We start from the raw sequence: 18,793 nt of genomic DNA on the forward strand, positions 1-18,793 counted from the left end.
GGGTTTGGAAATTGCTCACGTTCAGGAATGAGCAGGGCTGGATTTTGGGTTGGTTTGGGTTAAACCCCAGAGCTGGTGTGTGGAAGGGACTGGGGGTGCTGGCTTGCACTGGGAGCTCTCTTCCATGGCAGAGTCCTGGAGCTGTGGGCTCTGAGGAGGTTGTTTGCATCCAGCCCTTTTTCCAGGATGGGCCCAAGGACCCTCAGTGAGCTCTCAATGCTGTCATTGCCAAGGACCAGGATGGTTCCTGCAGGGATGAGCAAAGCAACAGAGAAAATACTGCACAATCAGAGCTACCAACGTGCTCCTGGTGGATATTTAAATCCAAAATGTTTTGGATACTTAAATCCAAAGTGGTTTGGATATTTATATCCAAATTACTTAAATCCAAAGTGGTTTGGATATTTAAATTCAAAAGGTTTTGGATATTTAAATCCAAAGTGGTTCAGATATTTAAATCCTAAATGTTTTGGATATTTAAATCCAAACTGTTCTAATACATGTTGTTTGAAAAAGAACCAACAAAATCTATTTATACATTTGCTTGAGAAGTTCCCTGCTCTCATTCTACACTGCATTGATGATCTCTGTGTTTCTCCTTTTAGGAGGGTGACTGGGAGAAGCTGCCAGCTGAATTTCTGTTTTATTTTCCTCCAAGTTTTAATTGAAGGCAGGAGAAGTGTGGCTGGGCTCTCTGTTTTAGGGAGTTATTTCTGACTCCAGAGCAGTGCATCCCAATTGCTCCCATCAGGCTGAGGCTGAAGGGCAGGCTGGGAGTGCCTGGTGACAGGCCTGGGGACAGCAGGTGACACAGAGCTGTGCTGGTCCCACACACCAGGGGCAGCACCTCGGTGACACCACGACTCGGTGACACCACTCAGAGGTGGCAGGCTGAGCCCTGGCTCTGAGGGCAGGACACACAGAGTATCTGGTGTGTAAAGCTGCTTTTGATGGCCAGCTCACCCTTACCTGTGAGCTCAGGGGGAACTGCAGGATGTGATTTGGAACTCAAGGCAATAAATTCCAGGTTCTCACCTGTGAATTGACTTCATTCCCCACACACTCCGTGGTTTGTTCTGAGGCAAGGTGAGGATTTGTTGGTCCAGGTGTTGAAGATTAAATGGAGGAAATCTCCTTTCCTCACCTCCCAGACCTCCTGTGGAAATCTCCCATGTGAGAGATATCTTCTGTGACTAAATTTGGCTTTAACAAGGTTCTTGTGATCACTCTGCCACATTCCAGGATCTGACACCCATCCCCATGTTTTAGCTGATACAAGGATTTTCAGGAATCTGAACATTTCATTCTTTCCCAAGAGCTTTGGGAAGTCTGGAGCCAGTTTTGAGTATTTTTGGTTTTACTCCCCACCCTGCACTCCCTGTGCTGAGCCCACCTGTGGCCTCACCATCTTCCTGCAGGTCCCCTGGAGCACCACTGTCCCCTGGGGCCACCATCATGGGAAGTGATCAAAAGTGATGGGGAAAAAAGCCAAGCAGGGGAGCTCAGAGTTCCCCAGGAGTGCAGACAGCCCAAGAGGAGAAAGCCAAGAGCCTTTCCAGTTCAGCCTCCTTTCCCTTTCCCTTTCCCTTTCCCTTTCCCTTTCCCTTTCCCTTTCCCTTTCCCTTTCCCTTTCCCTTTCCCTTTCCCTTTCCCTTTCCCTTTCCCTTTCCCTTTCCCTTTCCCTTTCCCTTTCCCTTTCCCTTTCCCTTTCCCTTTCCCTTTCCCTTTCCCTGCCTGTGGCAGTTCCTTGCTCCAAGGTCCAGGGTTTCTCCCCAGAGGTTTGAGGGTGTTTGGGTGGATCAGGCTGAGAACCCCTCTGGGCAGCAGAGCTCAGGCACCCCCGTGCTGCCAGAAAGGAATTTTTCCTGACTCTAATTTGGGTGACTGCTCCTTCCCAAAGGCTGGCATCTCACCTGTCAGGATAACAAACAGCAGAGCTCGGGCAGCCAGGGAGGCAAACGCCAGGAACACTCCGTGCTTGAGAGGGACCAGGCTCCAAGGACAAACATTTGCATTTTTTGGGACAACATTCCCAGCTTTGAGCCAGAAACCTGCAGCAGCCACACCACGGGAGCAGGAACCAAACCACCCTGGCAGATCCCTCAGACCCCACTCCCTCCACTCCCCTTCCATCCTCCTCCTCCTCCTCACACAGCCAGACTGGGCAAGGCCAGGAACATCCCTGCTCCAGCCCTGCTCCCACTGACTGGAAGCTACAGGAAAAAGCAGCTTCTCCTCATTTTTCCACTTTTCCAGCAACATTTTTTTGCCAAAGATACATCTTGCTAGCTTGGAAAATTTCAAATTTTATTTCTACTCAGCCTTGAATAATCTCTGAGCTCATTTCATCACCTGCAGGCTTCTCATTCTTTTTTTGCCCACCTTTTCTCCTTTCAGTCTCCTCTACAGCACTTCCTCCACTTTGGAATCATTTGAAAGTAACAAAGAAGATCAAACAAACTGGGGGTTTTCCAGATTTGCAGAAATTTTGAAAAGTTACAGAATGGAGAAGAGAATTTAAAACATTCAGTTACAAAGTAGAGCAAAAGCAGGAAAAAAGAGGGAAAATCAAACCAGTTCAATATTTAAAATTATTTTCCAGCCATACAAAATCTTTCAGATTTCCCTATTTAAACCTGAGAGCAGCAGCACAGACCCATATACACAATAAAAGGATAAAATCCACCGGGATTAAATAAGGAAAATTAACTTTTTACATCAAGCTGATTGAGGAAAGCAGAAAGTCCTCACTGCTGGCATCCTCCTGGCAGTGTCAGAGACCTGGTGCACCTCAAGGCTGGGTTTCTAACCACACTCCCTGGCTGGCAGGACATCAGAAGAACCCCTGGATGTCCCCAGGGAAGGTGGCAGCTGCTCCTTGGGCAGTGTCCCCACAGTGGGACATTGTCCCTCAGGGGAGGGACAGTGCCAGGGGCACGGAGAGTTCCTGGTGTTTGTCTCCCTGGCTGCCAGAGCTCTGTTGTTTCCTGTCCTGGCAGGTGAGATGCCATTGTCCCTCTGGCCCTGCAGGCACTTTCCCTGCTCCCTGTGCCCCACGGGCTCTGGGGTGGCCTCGTGGCTGTCCTGTGGTGGCCCTTGGGCAGGCTTTGGTGGCCTGGGGTTACAGGTAGGTGACCCGGGGTCACAGGTAGGTGGTGGCCCAGGGTCACAGGTAGGTGGTGGCCAGGGGTCACAGGTAGGTGGCCCCAGGTCACAGGTAGGTGGTGGCCAGGGGTCACAGGTAGGTGGTGGCCCAGGGTCACAGGTAGGTGGCCCCAGGTCACAGGTAGGTGGCCCAGGGTCACAGGTAGGTGGTGGCCCTGGGTCACAGGTAGGTGGTGGCCAGGGGTCACAGGTAGGTGGTGGCCAGAGGTCACAGGTAGGTGGCCCAGGGGTCACAGGTAGGTGGTGGCCAGGGGTCACAGGTAGGTGGCCCCAGGTCACAGGTAGGTGGCCCCAGGTCACAGGTAGGTGGTGGCCTGGGGTCACAGGTAGGTGGTGGCCAGGGGTCACAGGTAGGTGGTGGCCCAGGGTCACAGGTAGGTGGCCCGGGGTCACAGGTAGGTGGTGGCCCAGGGTCACAGGTAGGTGGTGGCCCTGGGTCACAGGTAGGTGGCCCGGGGTCACAGGTAGGTGGTGGCCAGGGTCCGTAGGTGGTGGCCCAGGGTCACAGGTAGGTGGCCCCAGGTCACAGGTAGGTGGCCCAGGGTCACAGGTAGGTGGTGGCCTGGGGTCACAGGTAGGTGGTGGCCAGGGGTCACAGGTAGGTGGCCCCAGGTCACAGGTAGGTGGTGGCCAGGGGTCACAGGTAGGTGGTGGCCCAGGGTCACAGGTAGGTGGCCCCAGGTCACAGGTAGGTGGTGGCCAGGGGTCACAGGTAGGTGGTGGCCCGGGGTCACAGGTAGGTGGTGGCCAGGGGTCACAGGTAGGTGGTGGCCAGGGGTCACAGGTAGGTGGTGGCCTCGTGGCTGTGGCGCTGGCGGGCCTGGGCCACGGCCACGTTGAGGCACTGCAGCCACTGCTCAGCGTTCCTCTCGTCCTTGGCCTTGAGCACGTAGCTCCTGCTCTCCGTGAAGATCTCGAAGGCTCGGGGCAGGCTCCGGTCCCGCCGCTTCTTGGCCACCACCTTGACACTCTGCACCTTGCTCAGCTCGATGGGACACTCATCAGGGTCGTCCTTCTGCAGCACGGGGGACAGGGCAGGGTCACCCGGGGAGGAACCAGCCCTCACAAACTGCCCAGGGCTGTTGACAGGGTCCCAGGCTGGCTTGGACAGGGCTGGGACAGTGGGAGGTGTCCCTGCCGTGGCAGGGGTGGCACTGGGTGGGCTTTAAGGTCCCTTCCAGCCCAAACCACTCTGGCATTCTGTGAACTCGTCCTTCCTTGTGGAGATGTTCCCAGGTGCCACCAGCTGCTGCTGCCACATCTTGTGGCTGCCCTTGTCCCTGGAAATGTCCAAGGCCACGGGGCTTGGAGCAGCCTGGGATAGTGGAAGGTGTCTCTGCCATGGCAGGGGGATGGAATGAGTTGGTTCTTTATGTCCCATGAAAATTGGGGACCCAGCAGTGACAGCTCCTGAGCAGCACTCTGGCTGCACTTGGTGTCCCCTGCCACGCACTTTGTGAGTGGGAGAAGCATCAGGGGAAAGCTGAGGGGTGACAACCTCTGGGAAAACCAGAACAGGCAAAGCTGAGGGGTGCCAGGCCATGGGGAAAGCACCATGGGCAGATGTGAGGGCTGCAGCCCCGGGAGCAGTGCAGGGAGCAGGGAGCAGGGACAGGGAACAGGGCAGAGAACAGGGCAGGGAACAGGGCAGGGAGCAGGGCTGGGAGCAGGGCAGGGAACAGGGACAGGGAGCAGGGCAGGGAGCAGGGCAGGGAGCAGCTCAGGGCTGGGAGCAGGGACAGGGAGCAGGGCAGAGAACAGGGCAGGGAGCAGGGCAGGGAGCAGCTCAGGGCTGGGGGCAGTGCAGGGAGCAGGGAGCAGGGACAGGGAGCAGGGCAGGGCTGCTCGGTGACTCACGGATTTGCCCCTGCGGAACAGCAGCTGGTTGCCAGCCAGGGTGAAGTAGCGCGTTTTCCACCTCTTGATGAACTTCCAGCGGACCTGCTTCTCCTTCAGCTTGCCCTCCATCAGGGGCTGCCCGTCCTGGTTCATGCCTGGGGAGGGGAGCACACGGCCAGGGTTAGTGCTGCCCTCCCTGTTCCCAGCCAAAGGCTCTCCGTGCTGCAGGAAGGTCGCTCTGCCTTCCTCATCCTCCCAGCCTCCAGCACTCAGCTCTCACTTCACACAGACAGCTCAGCCTGTGGGGAGGCCGAGCAGATGGAGCTGACAGCTCAGACCCCTCTTCCATCTCTTCTCCTACTCCCTCAGCCATCCCAAACTTCTCCCCACCACTGCACCTCCCAGTTACTCCTCAGCCCTGCAGTGCCCATTTCTGGCCTTGGGCACTTCTGGGCACTGCCAGGGACCCAGGGGCAGCCACAGCTCCTCTGGCACCCTGTGCCAGGGCCTGCCCACCCTCCCAGGAGGAATTCCTTCCCAGGATCCCACCTAACCCTGCTCTCTGGCAGTTTAAAGCCCTGATATCTCCTAGGGGTCTCTTTTTCCTTTCTCTTCTGTCTTTACATTGATGGCCAGGACACACAGGACCAGACAGACCAGAGGGCAGGGCAGGCACAGGCAGTCTGAGCAGGGATGTTCTGGAGGGGGTGTTTGCCTTGGAGCCCATCCCAGCATCTGTCAGAGGGGCAGTGATCCCTGGCTGGCTCCTCTCCCAGCCCCCCATCCCTTTTCCTTGACAGCCTTCCCGGCCATCGGCAGCTCCTGAGTGTCCAGGGTGCCCAAGTGCCACCCAAGGGAGTGCCAAAGGCTCGATGGCCCTCTGGGCCCCAGCCCCTGTCTGGAAGAGGGCAAACCAAGGCCAGGACACGGCATCAGCTGGAGGTGAAGGACGTGTCCTTCCCCCAGCGCTGTTTTCCTTGGCAGCGAGGCTGGCGGGGGGTGCACTGTGGACTCGTGCAATTTCCTCAGGAAAGACCATAAATATTTCTGTCTGTGCAGGCAGGGAGCGCCTGGAAGGAGATGGATGAATGAAAAGGGGGTTGGCAGAGCCTCAGTGCCGGAGGGAGCTGCAGCTGGGATTGCCACGGCAGGGGCAGGGCCGTGCTCTGCTCCCCGCGGCCGCTGCAGCCCTGACTCCACAACTCTCCTGGATATTTCTGTGCCAGCACCAAACACAGCACCCAGCCTGGCATGGGACAGAGCACAGCACAGGGCTTCTTCCTCCCTGGACAGATATTGTCACTGCAAACGGGGATGCATTTCCCAGGAGGCTGGTTTGGGGCTGCACCCTCTCCCCCCCTGCTCTTTAATGGGACAGAACCACACTTTAGTGTCCCCCGTACTAAAAGCTTTGTAATTGTGTTAAATATTGTTCCCTGCCTGGCTCCTGGTTCCACAGGAACATCTTCAATCCCATTCCAGAGCTGTAGGAACATATTTGAACCAAACTAGGAGGGGTAAAACACAAAAGGCTCGGGGACCAGATGATAGTGAGATAGTTTGTGGTCAGGAGCACAACATGAGAAGGGAAGTGAATGTGCAATTTTGGCCTAAAGTGAATTTTTATGGCCAGAATCTTTCAAATCCAGGGTTTGCTGAGAAATGTTGATATCTGTAAGGAGCCAGTGGCTTTAGGCAATGCTAGCAGAGGACTTCTCCTGTGAATCCACAAAGGAGCCCGGGGGAGCTCTGGTGGCAGCTTCCAAAGTGGCCGTAATGAATCTGATGCCAGCGTGTCTGAGGGGCTGATTAGGAGAGAGAGATTCAAGCAAGATAGGAATAAAGCTCTTTTCCAATGTTTTTCTAAGCCCTTCTGCTTATTTTCCTTGTGGTTGACTTCACAGAACCCCAGAATAGCTCAGCTGGAGGAGAGCTGGAGGGGTCTCGCCTCCAGCTCCAAGCAAGGTCACCCACGGGGTCAGACTGGGCTGCTCATGGATTTATCCACGTGGGACTTGAAAAATCCCCTCAACATCTCGGGGCAGGCTCTGCCAGGGCTTGATATCCTCACGGTGGGAAAGCTTTCACTCACAGGGAGCAATTCCTGTCCAATGTCCCCTCTAAATCTCTCCCCTTTCAGACTGAAAAGGTCATGAAATACCCAGAAGTCTTGAAACACCTATTTTTTCTTAAATCCTCTTAATATAGACACACTGACTCCAGCTTAACCCTGAGTAGTTCCTGTTGATGTGTCTGTTGGAATTTTCTATTTTCCATCTTGCTTTCTTTGCAGAACTACAACACACCCAGCTCGAAGTAGTTTGGGCACTGAATAAAAAGTTAAAAACCCTCCAAACTCTTCCAAGATGAACTTGAGACAGATAAAACCCAAAGCTTTAAATCTTGAATTTGATGAAACATAAAATCCTCCACAAGAATTCATGAATGATCTCAGTGATAATAAACCCCTATGAACTTGAAAGAATGGAATGTGTGGCAGAGAAATGCAATTAACCTCAGGGAATATGGATTCCCTCTCTTCCATTAATCACCACCGTGGGTTTTGCTGAAAACCTGGAAGGAGCCCATTGCTGGGTCCCACTTTTGATGATTTCCCAGTGAGGATTAGAGCTGGGCTCCTTCATTTCTCTGGCTAGCTGGCACTGCAGGAGGGGATAAATGTATTCCCAAGCTAAGGTGGTGTTGGCTTCCCCAGGGAGTTGCAGTTTTCCAGAGGAATTCCCAAACACCCTCAGTTTATCCCCAATCCCAGATCCTTGGCCACGGCTCCTCTGCAGCCCCCAGGGATCCCTGCCTGTCTTTGTGAGCTTCCAGAGGGGGAAGGAGCTGGAATTCCCTCAATTCCCTCGCCGGCTCTCGGGTGGTTTTGCAGAATGTTTTGTGCAAGAGCTGGTGGAGCCAAACTCCCAGTCCAGGGGGTTGTGCTGGAATGAGGCTCCCAGCAGGCAGCTTGTCCCAACAGGAGGAATCCTGGTGCTTTCCAGCCCTCCAGGTGCCTGGTGGCTGTGCTGGAATGCTGTGAGCTGCTGCTCCTGCCCTGAGCCCAGGGCAGCTCAGCAGGGTTTGTGGGAATGCTGCTCCTCAGAGCAGGAGAAGCCAATCCAGGGTGATTTAACAGCACTTCTGGAGAAGTGTGGCTGTACAAGTCATGCTTTGGCACTGAAGAATGCATGAGAAGGAGTCAAACTTTCTCCAGTTGTCACTGTGGGTGCATCATCACTTTGCTTCAGCCTCACAGGTTCTTTCCACACAGGATCAGCTTCCAGCCCCAAAATGCCTCCCAGCTACAGCCAAACAGGAATCACAGACACATGGAATGGTTTGGGCTGAAAAGGATCTTAAATATCATCTCACCCCACCCCAGCCACAGCAGGGACACCTCCCACTGTCCCAGGTGCTCCCAGTGTCCAGCCTGGCCTTGGGCACTGCCAGGGATGCAGGGCCAGCCACAGCTGCTCTGGGAATTCCATCCCAAGGCAAGGCCAGGGCTTTAAGGCAGTGTTTGCCCAAGTCTGGAGGATAAATGGCATCCTGCACCACAGCATCCAAAAAATGTAACAAAACCCCTGCAGACAATAACAGGAAAAAAATTTGCCTCTGAATTCCTTCTTCAACAGGAATTTGGTTGCTAAACAGAATTGCTGAGAGGAAGAAGTTGCTTTCTCGCCTCTCAGAAGTATTTCAGATGTCAAAGGGTCTTTCACACTCTGGAATGAAAATAAAAGATGCTTCACAGCCTTTAAATTCCTTACCAGTCCAAGGAGACCTCCAAATCCTTGCTTGTGTCAGATCCTACACACCCAGAGAGACCCTGCAGGGTCTCCCACTCTGCCACAGCTCTGCAGCACCAACACAAAGGTGGAGTTGTCACTCCCTGCAAATTTTTATTCCACTGAGCTCCCTCTTCCACGTTGCCTTCCTCAGCTTTCACATGACCCATTCAGGGAATTTATTTTCTTGGTTTTCTAAAGGCCTTTGGAGCTCAGAAGCAAATCATGATTCTCACAATGAGCCTTTCTTACAAAAATTCTTTTAAAGTGAGACAAAGAGAGCTACTGCTGATGAAAAGGACAGTTACAGCCAGGAGAGCAGGAGTGAGGCAAGGCTGGACTGCTTAAATGTCTTTGGAAACTCAGACCTAAGTTGCTTCATTAAGCTTTGACATTTTAAGCAAGAGTCTCGTTTTCCTCATCACTCAACATCCCTGACGTGATGGAAACCACACTGAGAGCTCTGTGGAGATGAAGCTTTAACTCAGAGCAGGGTTTCTGTCCTGGTCCTGGAGTCCCAGGAGAGCTGGGGAAGGAGAAGAGGCTCAAACACCCATGGGGTGAGCAGGGGCAGCCCAGCCTGCAGCAGCAGCTGGCCTCTCCTGCAAGACTTCCTAAATTCGGGGTGATGCAGTCTGAAGAGACACTAACTGCTAGAATAAATCTCTGAAACAGCCAATTATTCAAAAACTTGGCCAAAATAGTCCAAATTCTTGGCCAGGACTGGTCAGACTTACAGAGTGGCAGAAAGCATCTGAGAACAAGATTCCTCTGCCTGTCAGGGCTCTGACCTGGCACTGCTGCCTGCCAGAGAGCTTCAAAAGCTTCAAGGGCTCCAGGAGCTTAGACCTGGGAAAAAGGCTGGTTTTCCCCATTTCCCACTCACCCTCTCTTCCAATACAGCTGAAGGATTCTGCCTTTGTAAGACTTAAACATGTCCCTAAATGTGCACTGTGCAGTAAATTATATTACAGCAAATACTTCTGAGAGTGAGGAAAGCAGGAACCAGGGGTTGTTTCTGTGCCAATGTGCCCTGACTTGTGGCACCTGGGTGGGCTCCAGGGGAGCTGGGATGTGGTGCAGGAGGTGCAGTCCTGTCTCTGGGATGTGGTGCAGGAGGTGCCATCCTGTCTCTGGGATGTGGTGCAGGAGGTGCCATCCTGTCTCTGGGATGTGGTGCAGGAGGTGCCATCCTGTCTCTGGGATGTGGTGCAGGAGGTGCAGTCCTGTCTCTGGGATGTGGTGCAGGAGATGCAGTCCTGTCTCTGGGATGTGGTGCAGGAGGTGCAGTCCTGTCTCTGGGATGTGGTGCAGGAGGTGCCATCCTGTCTCTGGGATGTGGTGCAGGAGGTGCAGTCCTGTCTCTGGGATGTGGTGCAGGAGGTGCAGTCCTGTCTCTGGGATGTGGTGCAGGAGGTGCAGTCCTGTCTCTGGGATGTGGTGCAGGAGGTGCCATCCTGTGTCTGGGATGTGGTGCAGGAGATGCCATCCTGTCTCTGGGATGTGGTGCAGGAGATGCCATCCTGTCTCTGGGATGTGGTGCAGGAGGTGCCATCCTGTCTCTGGGATGTGGTGCAGGAGGTGCCATCCTGTCTCTGGGATGTGGTGCAGGAGGTGCCATCCTGTCTCTGGGATGTGGTGCAGGAGGTGCCATCCTGTGTCTGGGATGTGGTGCAGGAGGTGCCATCCTGTCTCTGGGATGTGGTGCAGGAGGTGCCATCCTGTCTCTGGGATGTGGTGCAGGAGGTGCCATCCTGTCTCTGGGATGTGGTGCAGGAGGTGCAGTCCTGTCTCTGGGATGTGGTGCAGGAGGTGCAGTCCTGTCTCTGGACACTGCAGGATGGGTGCAGAGCCCTGCCCAGGGCTCAGGGATGGTGCAGATTTGGGGTTGTGTCCCTCTAAGCACACACCAAACCAGGTTTGGGCTGACTCCCTCACCAAAGATGAGTTTAATGGAGAATTCCCACTAAAATAGCCACTGGAAAGTTTGGTTTTCCCTTCCCCCACCACGGCCAGGCACCCAGCACGAGCAGTGAGCTTCACCCCAGGCTCTGCAGCCCCCCGTGGCAGAGGCAGGACCCCTCTGTACCTGTTGCCTTCTCGGGGTTGTTGCACATGAAGCACTGCCAGGCTCCTGCCTCCTCGCTGTAGCCAAACAAATCAAAGAACCTCACCTCCTCCAGGTGCATCTGGATGTTCTCCAGCTCCTGGGGGGGAGGAGAGAAACCAAACTCAGGAGGTGAAGAAGCACCGGAACCCCAAATCCAGAGGGACACAGGGGGTCCTTCCCATGTCTCCTGCAGAGGGACAAGGGGCCAGGGCACTGAGCTGGGCAGGACTGGGCACTGAGCTGGGCACTGAGCTGGGCACTGAGCTGGGCACTGAGCTGGGCAGGACAGGGCACTGAGCTGGGCAGGACTGGGCACTGAGCTGGGCAGGAATGGGCACTGTGCTGGGCAGGAATGGGCACTGAGCTGGCCACTGAGCTGGGCAGGACAGGGCACTGAGCTGGGCACTGAGCTGGGCAGGACAGGGCACTGAGCTGGGCAGGACTGGGCACTGAGCTGGGCAGGACAAGGCACTGAGCTGGGCAGGACAGGGCACTGAGCTGGGCACTGAGCTGGGCTGGACAGGGCACTGAGCTGAGCAGGACAGGGCACTGAGCTGGGCAGGACAGGGCACTGAGCTGGGCACTGAGCTGGGCAGGACAGGTCTCTCTTTCCAGCAGCAGTAGCAGCTGATCCATGAACTATGGGCGGGGGGTGGTCTGGGATTTGTTTTTCCTCTCCCCTGCCCCTGTCAGCAGCCTGGCCCAGCACTTTTCCCACCTTGGAGCACGAGAGTGATGAGGACAGGCTGAGGGAGGAAAACACAGATTGATGCACTGGGAGGAAACCCCATCCCACTGGGAAGGGATGCACAGGCTGGGAAGGGATGGATGCAGGATTGCAGCCTTGCCAGGCAGGCTGCAGTGAAGGAGAGGGAGCAGGGCACAGCCAGTGCCTTGTCCTGCCCCCAGCTCCTGCTGTGGCACCTTGGGGACACAAGATGGGCAGAACAAAGGCACTGCAGTGCATGGGCTGGGCAGGACATGACAGCACACAGGGACAAGGCTGACAGAAAGCCTGGGAGCTTCCCCATCTCATGAAAAATCTGGTGGTGGCTGCCATGAGGCAAGTGCAGCCTGAAAGAGAGCAACTCCCACTGAAATATCAGTGCAGAAACCTGCCTGCTCCAGCACTTGAAATAACCTGCAAGGAGCCCCTTATTTCAGGAGGAAAAAGCCTAACTGGAGAGGAGAGATTTATCTCATCCCTGTGCCCATCACCCTGAGAAGCTCAGAGAGCCCCTCGTGCCAAGGTGGCCCTTCCTTCTGCCAGGTGAACAGGGAGGAGAGGGGAGAACAGAGCCCAAAAATGTTAATTCTGCTCTTAAAGCAACAAAGGGATCCCCGAGGGCACCACATGGGGCCAGGAGAGCAGAGCCACCACCTCAGGGCTGCCAGAGGAGCCAGCAGGGCTCAGGCAGCTCCCTTGTGCTGGGCACACTCAGGGCTCTGATAAGGAGCTCTGCAGAGCCCAGGCAGCCTGGGAGGAGCCACATCTGGAAGTGCTTTGCTCCTGGCACATCTGGAGCCGTGCTGAATGGATAAATAAATGTTTTCTGTGGCATGGAGAGGCTGCCCAGTGGAACACAGCGAGCTCTGTGTGAGCCAGAGCTCAGGGCAGCTCCAGGGATCACCAGAGCTGAAGGCATTTCTCAGAATTCAGTCTGCAGTGAGGCACTGATGTCACACATTGCTCTCCAGGTTTGAAAAATGCTTTAGAATCCATATTGGAAATAAATTATCACCTCCCACTGTCTCAGGCTGCCCATCCAGCCTGGCCTTGGGCACTGCCAGGGATCCAGGGGCAGCCCCGGCTGCTCTGGGCACCTGTGCCAGGGCCTGCCCACCCTGCCAGCCAGGAATTCCTTCCCAATATCCCATCCCACCCTGAAAAGGCATTTCACACTCTGCTAGAACACAATGCATAAAACTTAGTGTCAAATTTAGCAGACAATGTTGATGCTGCCTTTGCATCAACACACTTCAAGGTTTAATTGAAAATTAAAAGTTCTGTACTTAATGAAGCAACCACACCCCCAGAATTTTGCTGCCTGGACTACTGGCAGAGGAATGACACCAACAAATACAATAATGTGTCCAATAATTCACAATGTCTGAAGTCCTGCTAGCAGCGAGAAGAACTTCTGAGATGACAAATTGCAATTATGACAGAAGCTGAGGAAAGTAAGGACTAGGTCATGCAGGGAATGTTCCAGGCAGATTTTTTTGGAATTGCAAAAGAAAAGAAAACCTTCTTTATGGCAGTCCTAGTCCTCATTCCCAGAAAACTGAATGGAAATTGCACTAGAGACAAACTCAGGCTCAGTAGTAAATGAAACCAGAACAAGCTCTGGTTCTGTGTTAATGAACAAAACCAACCCAGAAAGTCAATCCAGCAGCAGAGCCCAGGAGGGGACCTGCAGAGCCAGAGCAGCTCAGGGGGTTCCAGCTCTGTCCTCAGCCCCCAGGGCTGCTCCCTGCTCCAACCCCTGCTGGATCCCAGACCCTGCAGAGACCAGGATCCCCTCCCTGCTCTGCTGCTCTGGAACTCTGAGGTGCTGGAGCCCTGGGCACTGAGAATTTCAGAGCTCTGTGCTGCCAGGCACTGACCCCCAGGAGAACCCTGCACTGACCTGGGGCTGTGGAGAAGGATCCCAGAATGGAATGGTGGCACTGGGATTGTGGGTGTGGAGTTGGGATAGAAGGGTGTGATATCACAGGTGGGAAACTCAGAGTTTGAGGGGTTAGAATACAGTAATGGATAGAAAGCAAGGTGGAGGGTTTGGGGCAGAGGCTGCTCCTTCTCCTTCATTTTCTTCTCCCTGGGTTTGGGTGGCTTTGTGCAATTGGATAAAAAGTCCCCATTGCAGGGCAGGGCTGGTTGGTTATTGGGTTAAAAGTGAAACTAATTGAGGTGTAATTTCTTGATTGGGCAGTTCATCCCTCAAAGGCCTTGCAGAGAGAGATGGGGCTCCATGTTTAGTTTGTTGGAGTGAAGTGCTGCAGAGCTCAGGGTTTGTGAGGCTGTGACATGGATAAGGAACAAACATCTAACAAACATCTGAGTCCCAACAAGAAACATCTCACACATTTAATCCCAACCCCAAAATAAACCAAGACTCCACCCCAAGGTACTGCCACGGAGTGAGGAGAGCTCCCCAGACAGGCTGGGCTCTGCACCTGAGCAGTGCCAGGGTCCCTGCAGAGCCCCTGAGCTGGGGCTGGTGCCACAGCCCTGAGCTCTGTGCCCCCCACCCCCTGCACCAGCTCTGCCTCTGGCTGACTGCAGCTTGCCAGGGCTCCAGCTAAGCCTGTGCTGAGCAGCAAAGCTGCTCCAAAGCCTCTGCATCAGCCAGGCCTGGATTCAACAGCAGCTCAGATCCTTAGCACAGCTCCTCTGTGTGAGTAAAACTGGCCCCAAAGCTGCTCTCAGATGTGGGGGTGCCCCACTCTGAGCCCCAGCAAGAGTTCCCACTCCTTCACCACATTGTCCTGGGAGTTCAGAAGGTGTTCCCAGCAGAACTCTGGTTTTAAAGCAGCCATAGTTGGTAATTTAATCCTATTCCACCAGACATCTTCATGCCCACAATATTCTCAGAGAGTGTTTTAAAATCATGTTTGACAACTTATTTCATCCAACTGAGCTGGATGGGGATGCTCAGGAATAAATAGATATTTGTTTTCCAATCCTACAGTGGCCTTTTCCCAGCAGCTGATGAATAGCTTGGAAAGAGCATTCACTGAAATCCTGGAGACAGAAAAGAGCTTTGGGCTGCAATCCCTTCAGCTGATGGGGGTAACTAATGGCACATGTGCAGACAAATAACTCCATAAAATCCAGGGCTGGATTTTTAGTGTTTAGCTGGGTGAACTTCCAAGGGCTGCCCAGCACCCCAGAGCAGCAGCTAAGCTGAGCCTGGAGCTCCAGACTGTGGGCAGGACCAAACCCACAGGGAGCAGCCCTGCTCTCCATGCCACGGGTCAGGTCAGGGATGGGGTGGGGGACCAGCCTGGGCACCTCTCAAAGCCCAGCACAAAACACCCCTGAGCAGAGAAAAGGCTGCAGAGTGCAGGGCTGAGTCCTCCTGCTCTTTAATGGGTGAGGAAAGTGACCCCTTACCTGCTGCTGTGGGAAGGTGCCCTGGATCATGGCACTCTCAAAGCTGTGCGTGCCCTTGAGCTGAGTCTTCTCCCACAGGGCCTTGAGGACTTGCACAGAGCTGCTTTGGATGGACAAAGGTTCTGCAAGCAGGCTCTGCAGGAAACATTGGCAATGATTTCAGGTGGTTTTTCCCTCAGGTGGTTTTTCCCTCAGCTGTTACCAGAGAGCATCCTGTGCTCCCAGTGGGACAGCCAGGAACACAGCCAGGGGTGAGCCCAGCTCTGCCCGGGGGCTCTGATGGATCCATGGGCTCACAGCTGGATGCAACACCAAACTTCTCATTTCCTCTGGGCCTTCTGAAGCTTATTGCACACCCCACAGCTCTGAGGATTCCCTTCAGTGGCCACTACACGACCTGGCTCTGTACTGAAATGTGAATTTATCACCAGTCAGCAGCACTGGTCTCTGTGAACCACACACAGAGACCTGGGGAGCTGCATCCCCCTGGGAAAACCTGGCACTTCCAGCCAGAGGGAGGGGTGCCTGACACCCCTGCAGGGCTGTGGGAGCTGGTTTGGAGCTCCCCAGTCCTTGAGGAGCATGAGCAGAGCTTGTGAGTGCCCTGGACAGAGAGCAGGATGAAGCACAGGAGGGAGAGCTCCTCAGGACAGTCAGCACGGACTGCAGGGGGTTTCAGCCCCTGCACAGCACAGGATGCCACCCTGCTGGGTGGGTGCTGTCCCCTCAGAGCTCCCTGAGCCCCAGGACAGGGAGGCTCCACCCTGGCATTCCCAGAGCCCGAGCTGTTTGTGGCACCCCTGCTCACAGAGCAGCCCTGTGCCTGGGAACCTTTGTGCCTCTCCTCAATCTCCTCCGTGATCTTTCAATTAAAGAATGCATTCACATGCAGGAGCCAAGATAGGAGTGCACAACACATCTCATTTTCCATACTGCAAATATTTGATTTCACAATATGGGCAATGTCCTTCGAACGTGGCACTCCTGGATGGACTTTCTGTCTCCTCTGTCTGAGCAAACCCATCCAGCCTAATCCTGCTGTCCTGCACTAATAATTTCCCAATTTCCATCCAAGAGTTTTGAAACACAGTAGAACTCTTCATTATTATTTTTTAAATTAACTGACCAGTGTTCTTGAAAAGTATTTATTTCTAGGAAAAAACACAGGGCAGAGCAATTCAGGCTGTTCCATCCACAGCATCCCTCACTGTGTTCATTTTGGATAAATCCTGGGTGTTCCCAAGGCTGCCTGAGGATGGGATGGGCTGCACTGAAAGGCTCTGTGTGAGGTAGGAAACTGAACACTGTATTTCAGCTCAAACCCCACCTGTTGCACCTTGGAGTGTGAATGTGGGGGTCTCTCTCAGTTTCACACCATTTGTAACCTGTTAGGAAATTCCACACTTGTGCAAGTACTGGGCTGTTCTTGGAAACAAAATTAAACACAGGAAAGTCACCTGAAGGGTGGTAGAACAGCACTGAGCTGATTTACAAAGTCTGCTCAGTCCAAACCTCTGCAGTAACACCCCGGTGGGTTCTGCCCCTCCAACCCCCTCCTGCAGCCTTGGGGGAGGTGCTGCTCCCCCAAAATCCACTGCCAAATCCTGGCTGCTTCCAAGGCACCTGGAAGTTCTGCCTGAATAAGAACCATATGCTTTGGTCCCACTTTTTTATCCCCAGACTTTGTAATCTCCCCAGCCAGTTTGAATTTGGGGTATTTACCAGAAAAGAACTCATAAAGCACAGAACAACTTCAGCCCAGTGGAACGAGTTCCTGAGGGTCCCAAGGGCTGTGAGTTAGGGGTGCATGTGATGAGTTCAACCACGAAACATTCCTGTCCAGGTGGCACAGGAGCAGCCCAGAGGGGCCCTGGCTGGCGTGGCCCTCACTCACCTGCTGGAACAGGAACATGATGTGGATCCAGAGGGGAGGCTGCTGGCTCACCAGGGTGAAGCTGGATTTGCTGTACAGGCAGTAGTGGCCCTTCAGGGGACAGCTGAAGAACAGCTTTGCCACACAGCTTTGAACAGCATCTGCAAAGGCAAACAGGGGATGTAAAAATCAGCTCCAAAGCTGAGAGGAAACTCAGTGCCCATGCTGGGGGGGCCAGAGCCACGTGGGAAAACATTCCACTCAGGATTTGGGGCACTCCTGCAGCCAGCAGGGCACTGAGGTGTCTGCAGCCTCAAAGGAGGAGAGAAATTCAGTGTTCAGTGCCTCAGATCTCACCCTGTAACCCTTTAGAGCCAAATGAGGAGGGGCAGCCCAGCCCAGCCAGGCTGTTGATAGCCCTTGTGCTTTCTGATGTGTTGGGGATATCAAACCAGCAGGTCCATCCAAACTGTGGGTCCCTTATCCTATTTAAAGAGCTTGCTGGGAAAGCCCTGCCCTGGCAGCCCCCAGCCAGGTGGGGCTGGCACCTGTGGGATCCCTGCTGAGGTGAAGGTTTGAACTGGAAATTGAGATGCACAATTCTGCTTTTGCTAAATATTATAGAGCATGGAATGGTTTGGGTTGGAACAGACCTCAAATCCCACCCAGTGCCACCCCTGCCATGGCAGGGACACCTCCCACTGTCCCAGGCTGCTCCCAGCCCCAGTGTCCAACCTGGCCTTGGGCACTGCCAGGGATCCAGGGACAGCCACAGCTGCTCTGGGCACCTGTGCCAGGGCCTGCCCACCCTGCCAGCCAGGAATTCCTTCCCAAAATCCCATCCATCCCTGCCCTCTGTCCATGTGAAGCCATTTCCTCAGCAAACCCAAAGAGCTCTGTCTGAGGATGATAAAATGGTTTCCCCTGGCCAGCTTCTGGGGTTTGCTCCCAGCCTCACAGCCACCTGGCCTCTCTGTAGCATTTCTGGCAGGTTCCAGCATCCCACTTGGAGATTTTCTGCATTTTCCATGACAATCTGTGACACTGACACTTTCTCCTGGCAACACATTCTTTTGTACCTCTGGTGAACTCATTCCTCCCATGTCACACCTTTACACAAACACTGAACTTATCACATTTCCCTCCTCTGCATTCACATCTTGGTTAGATGGAGAATGCTAAAACTGAGCATTTCAAACCTGTCTGTGGGGACACACAGGCTGCCTCTGCTCTCAGCCTCTCCTTCTCAGCAGATCCAGGAACCATCTCTGCTTACTCACGTTTTCTCCAAAGTCACAACTCATTTTTCCAGTCAGGAGATTTTCTCTGAGCATTTTCTTCCTTCCCCCTTCTCCCCACGGTGACTCACCAGGACAGCACGAGACTGACTCACATCCCTGCGTGGCTGGCCCATGAGCAACACACCCCAGCAGGGAAAAACGGGGCAGGAACCCACTTCTCTTGGAGTATGCCATAAAATGCCCACACCTGGATTGCTGGCTGTGGGGAACACTTGAGTTTCACCACCCAAACCTGCCAGTTCTCACCCAAACCTGCCAGTGCTCGTGTTCCCTGCAACAGAGGAGTCTGGGAAGCCAGAGGGGTTAATGAGAGCCATCCTGGATCCTGGGGCACATGAAAGCACACCATGACATTCCCAAGGAGGCTGCTGACAGATGCTGCTCCAAACTGCAGACCCCTCACAGATGCTGAAATAACCTTCACTCATGCACTCAAGCAGAAATCGGGCTTGGCCTGGGGCCATGTGTGTGAAAAGTTGATGTTTCAAGATGGGAAATGACTCTTAGCTAAAAATGACCCCAAAGCACGTGAAGAGGAGGGTGAAGAGGAGCAGGCAGCTTGTCCTTCTCTTCCCTGGAACACAGCCATTGCTCTCC

At 54.0% G+C, this 18,793-nt stretch overlaps 1 protein-coding gene and 1 long non-coding RNA gene across 4 annotated transcripts in view; one reads left to right on the forward strand and one right to left on the reverse strand.

Annotated features, from left to right (window-relative positions):
- Window positions 1-3,861: 3,861 nt before the first annotated feature.
- VEPH1 (ventricular zone expressed PH domain containing 1) overlaps window positions 3,862-18,793 on the reverse strand; it is a 57,060-nt gene continuing 42,128 nt past the window's right edge. Inside the window, exons 11-15 of the mRNA XM_050978124.1 lie at window positions 16,917-17,056; window positions 15,023-15,157; window positions 10,885-11,002; window positions 5,023-5,159; window positions 3,862-4,180 (exon numbers count right to left, since the gene is read on the reverse strand). Of these exons, the coding sequence (XP_050834081.1) occupies window positions 3,944-4,180; window positions 5,023-5,159; window positions 10,885-11,002; window positions 15,023-15,157; window positions 16,917-17,056 (767 nt within the window). The 3' untranslated portion in view covers window positions 3,862-3,943. The remainder of the gene's footprint in view (window positions 4,181-5,022; window positions 5,160-10,884; window positions 11,003-15,022; window positions 15,158-16,916; window positions 17,057-18,793) is intronic.
- On the forward strand, window positions 9,783-10,406 carry LOC127059922 (uncharacterized). 3 transcript variants are annotated; one of them, XR_007778271.1, is made up of 3 exons: window positions 9,783-10,013; window positions 10,080-10,178; window positions 10,344-10,406. It is a non-coding gene; the product is annotated as an uncharacterized LOC127059922 (long non-coding RNA). The 3 variants fall into 3 exon arrangements; XR_007778272.1 differs by having other exon boundaries at window positions 10,080-10,145; window positions 10,344-10,373; XR_007778273.1 differs by having other exon boundaries at window positions 9,783-9,980; window positions 10,080-10,145; window positions 10,344-10,373.

The sequence above is a fragment of the Serinus canaria genome, chromosome 9, assembly GCF_022539315.1.
Source record: "Serinus canaria isolate serCan28SL12 chromosome 9, serCan2020, whole genome shotgun sequence".
NCBI classification, from domain to species: Eukaryota; Metazoa; Chordata; class Aves; order Passeriformes; family Fringillidae; genus Serinus; species Serinus canaria.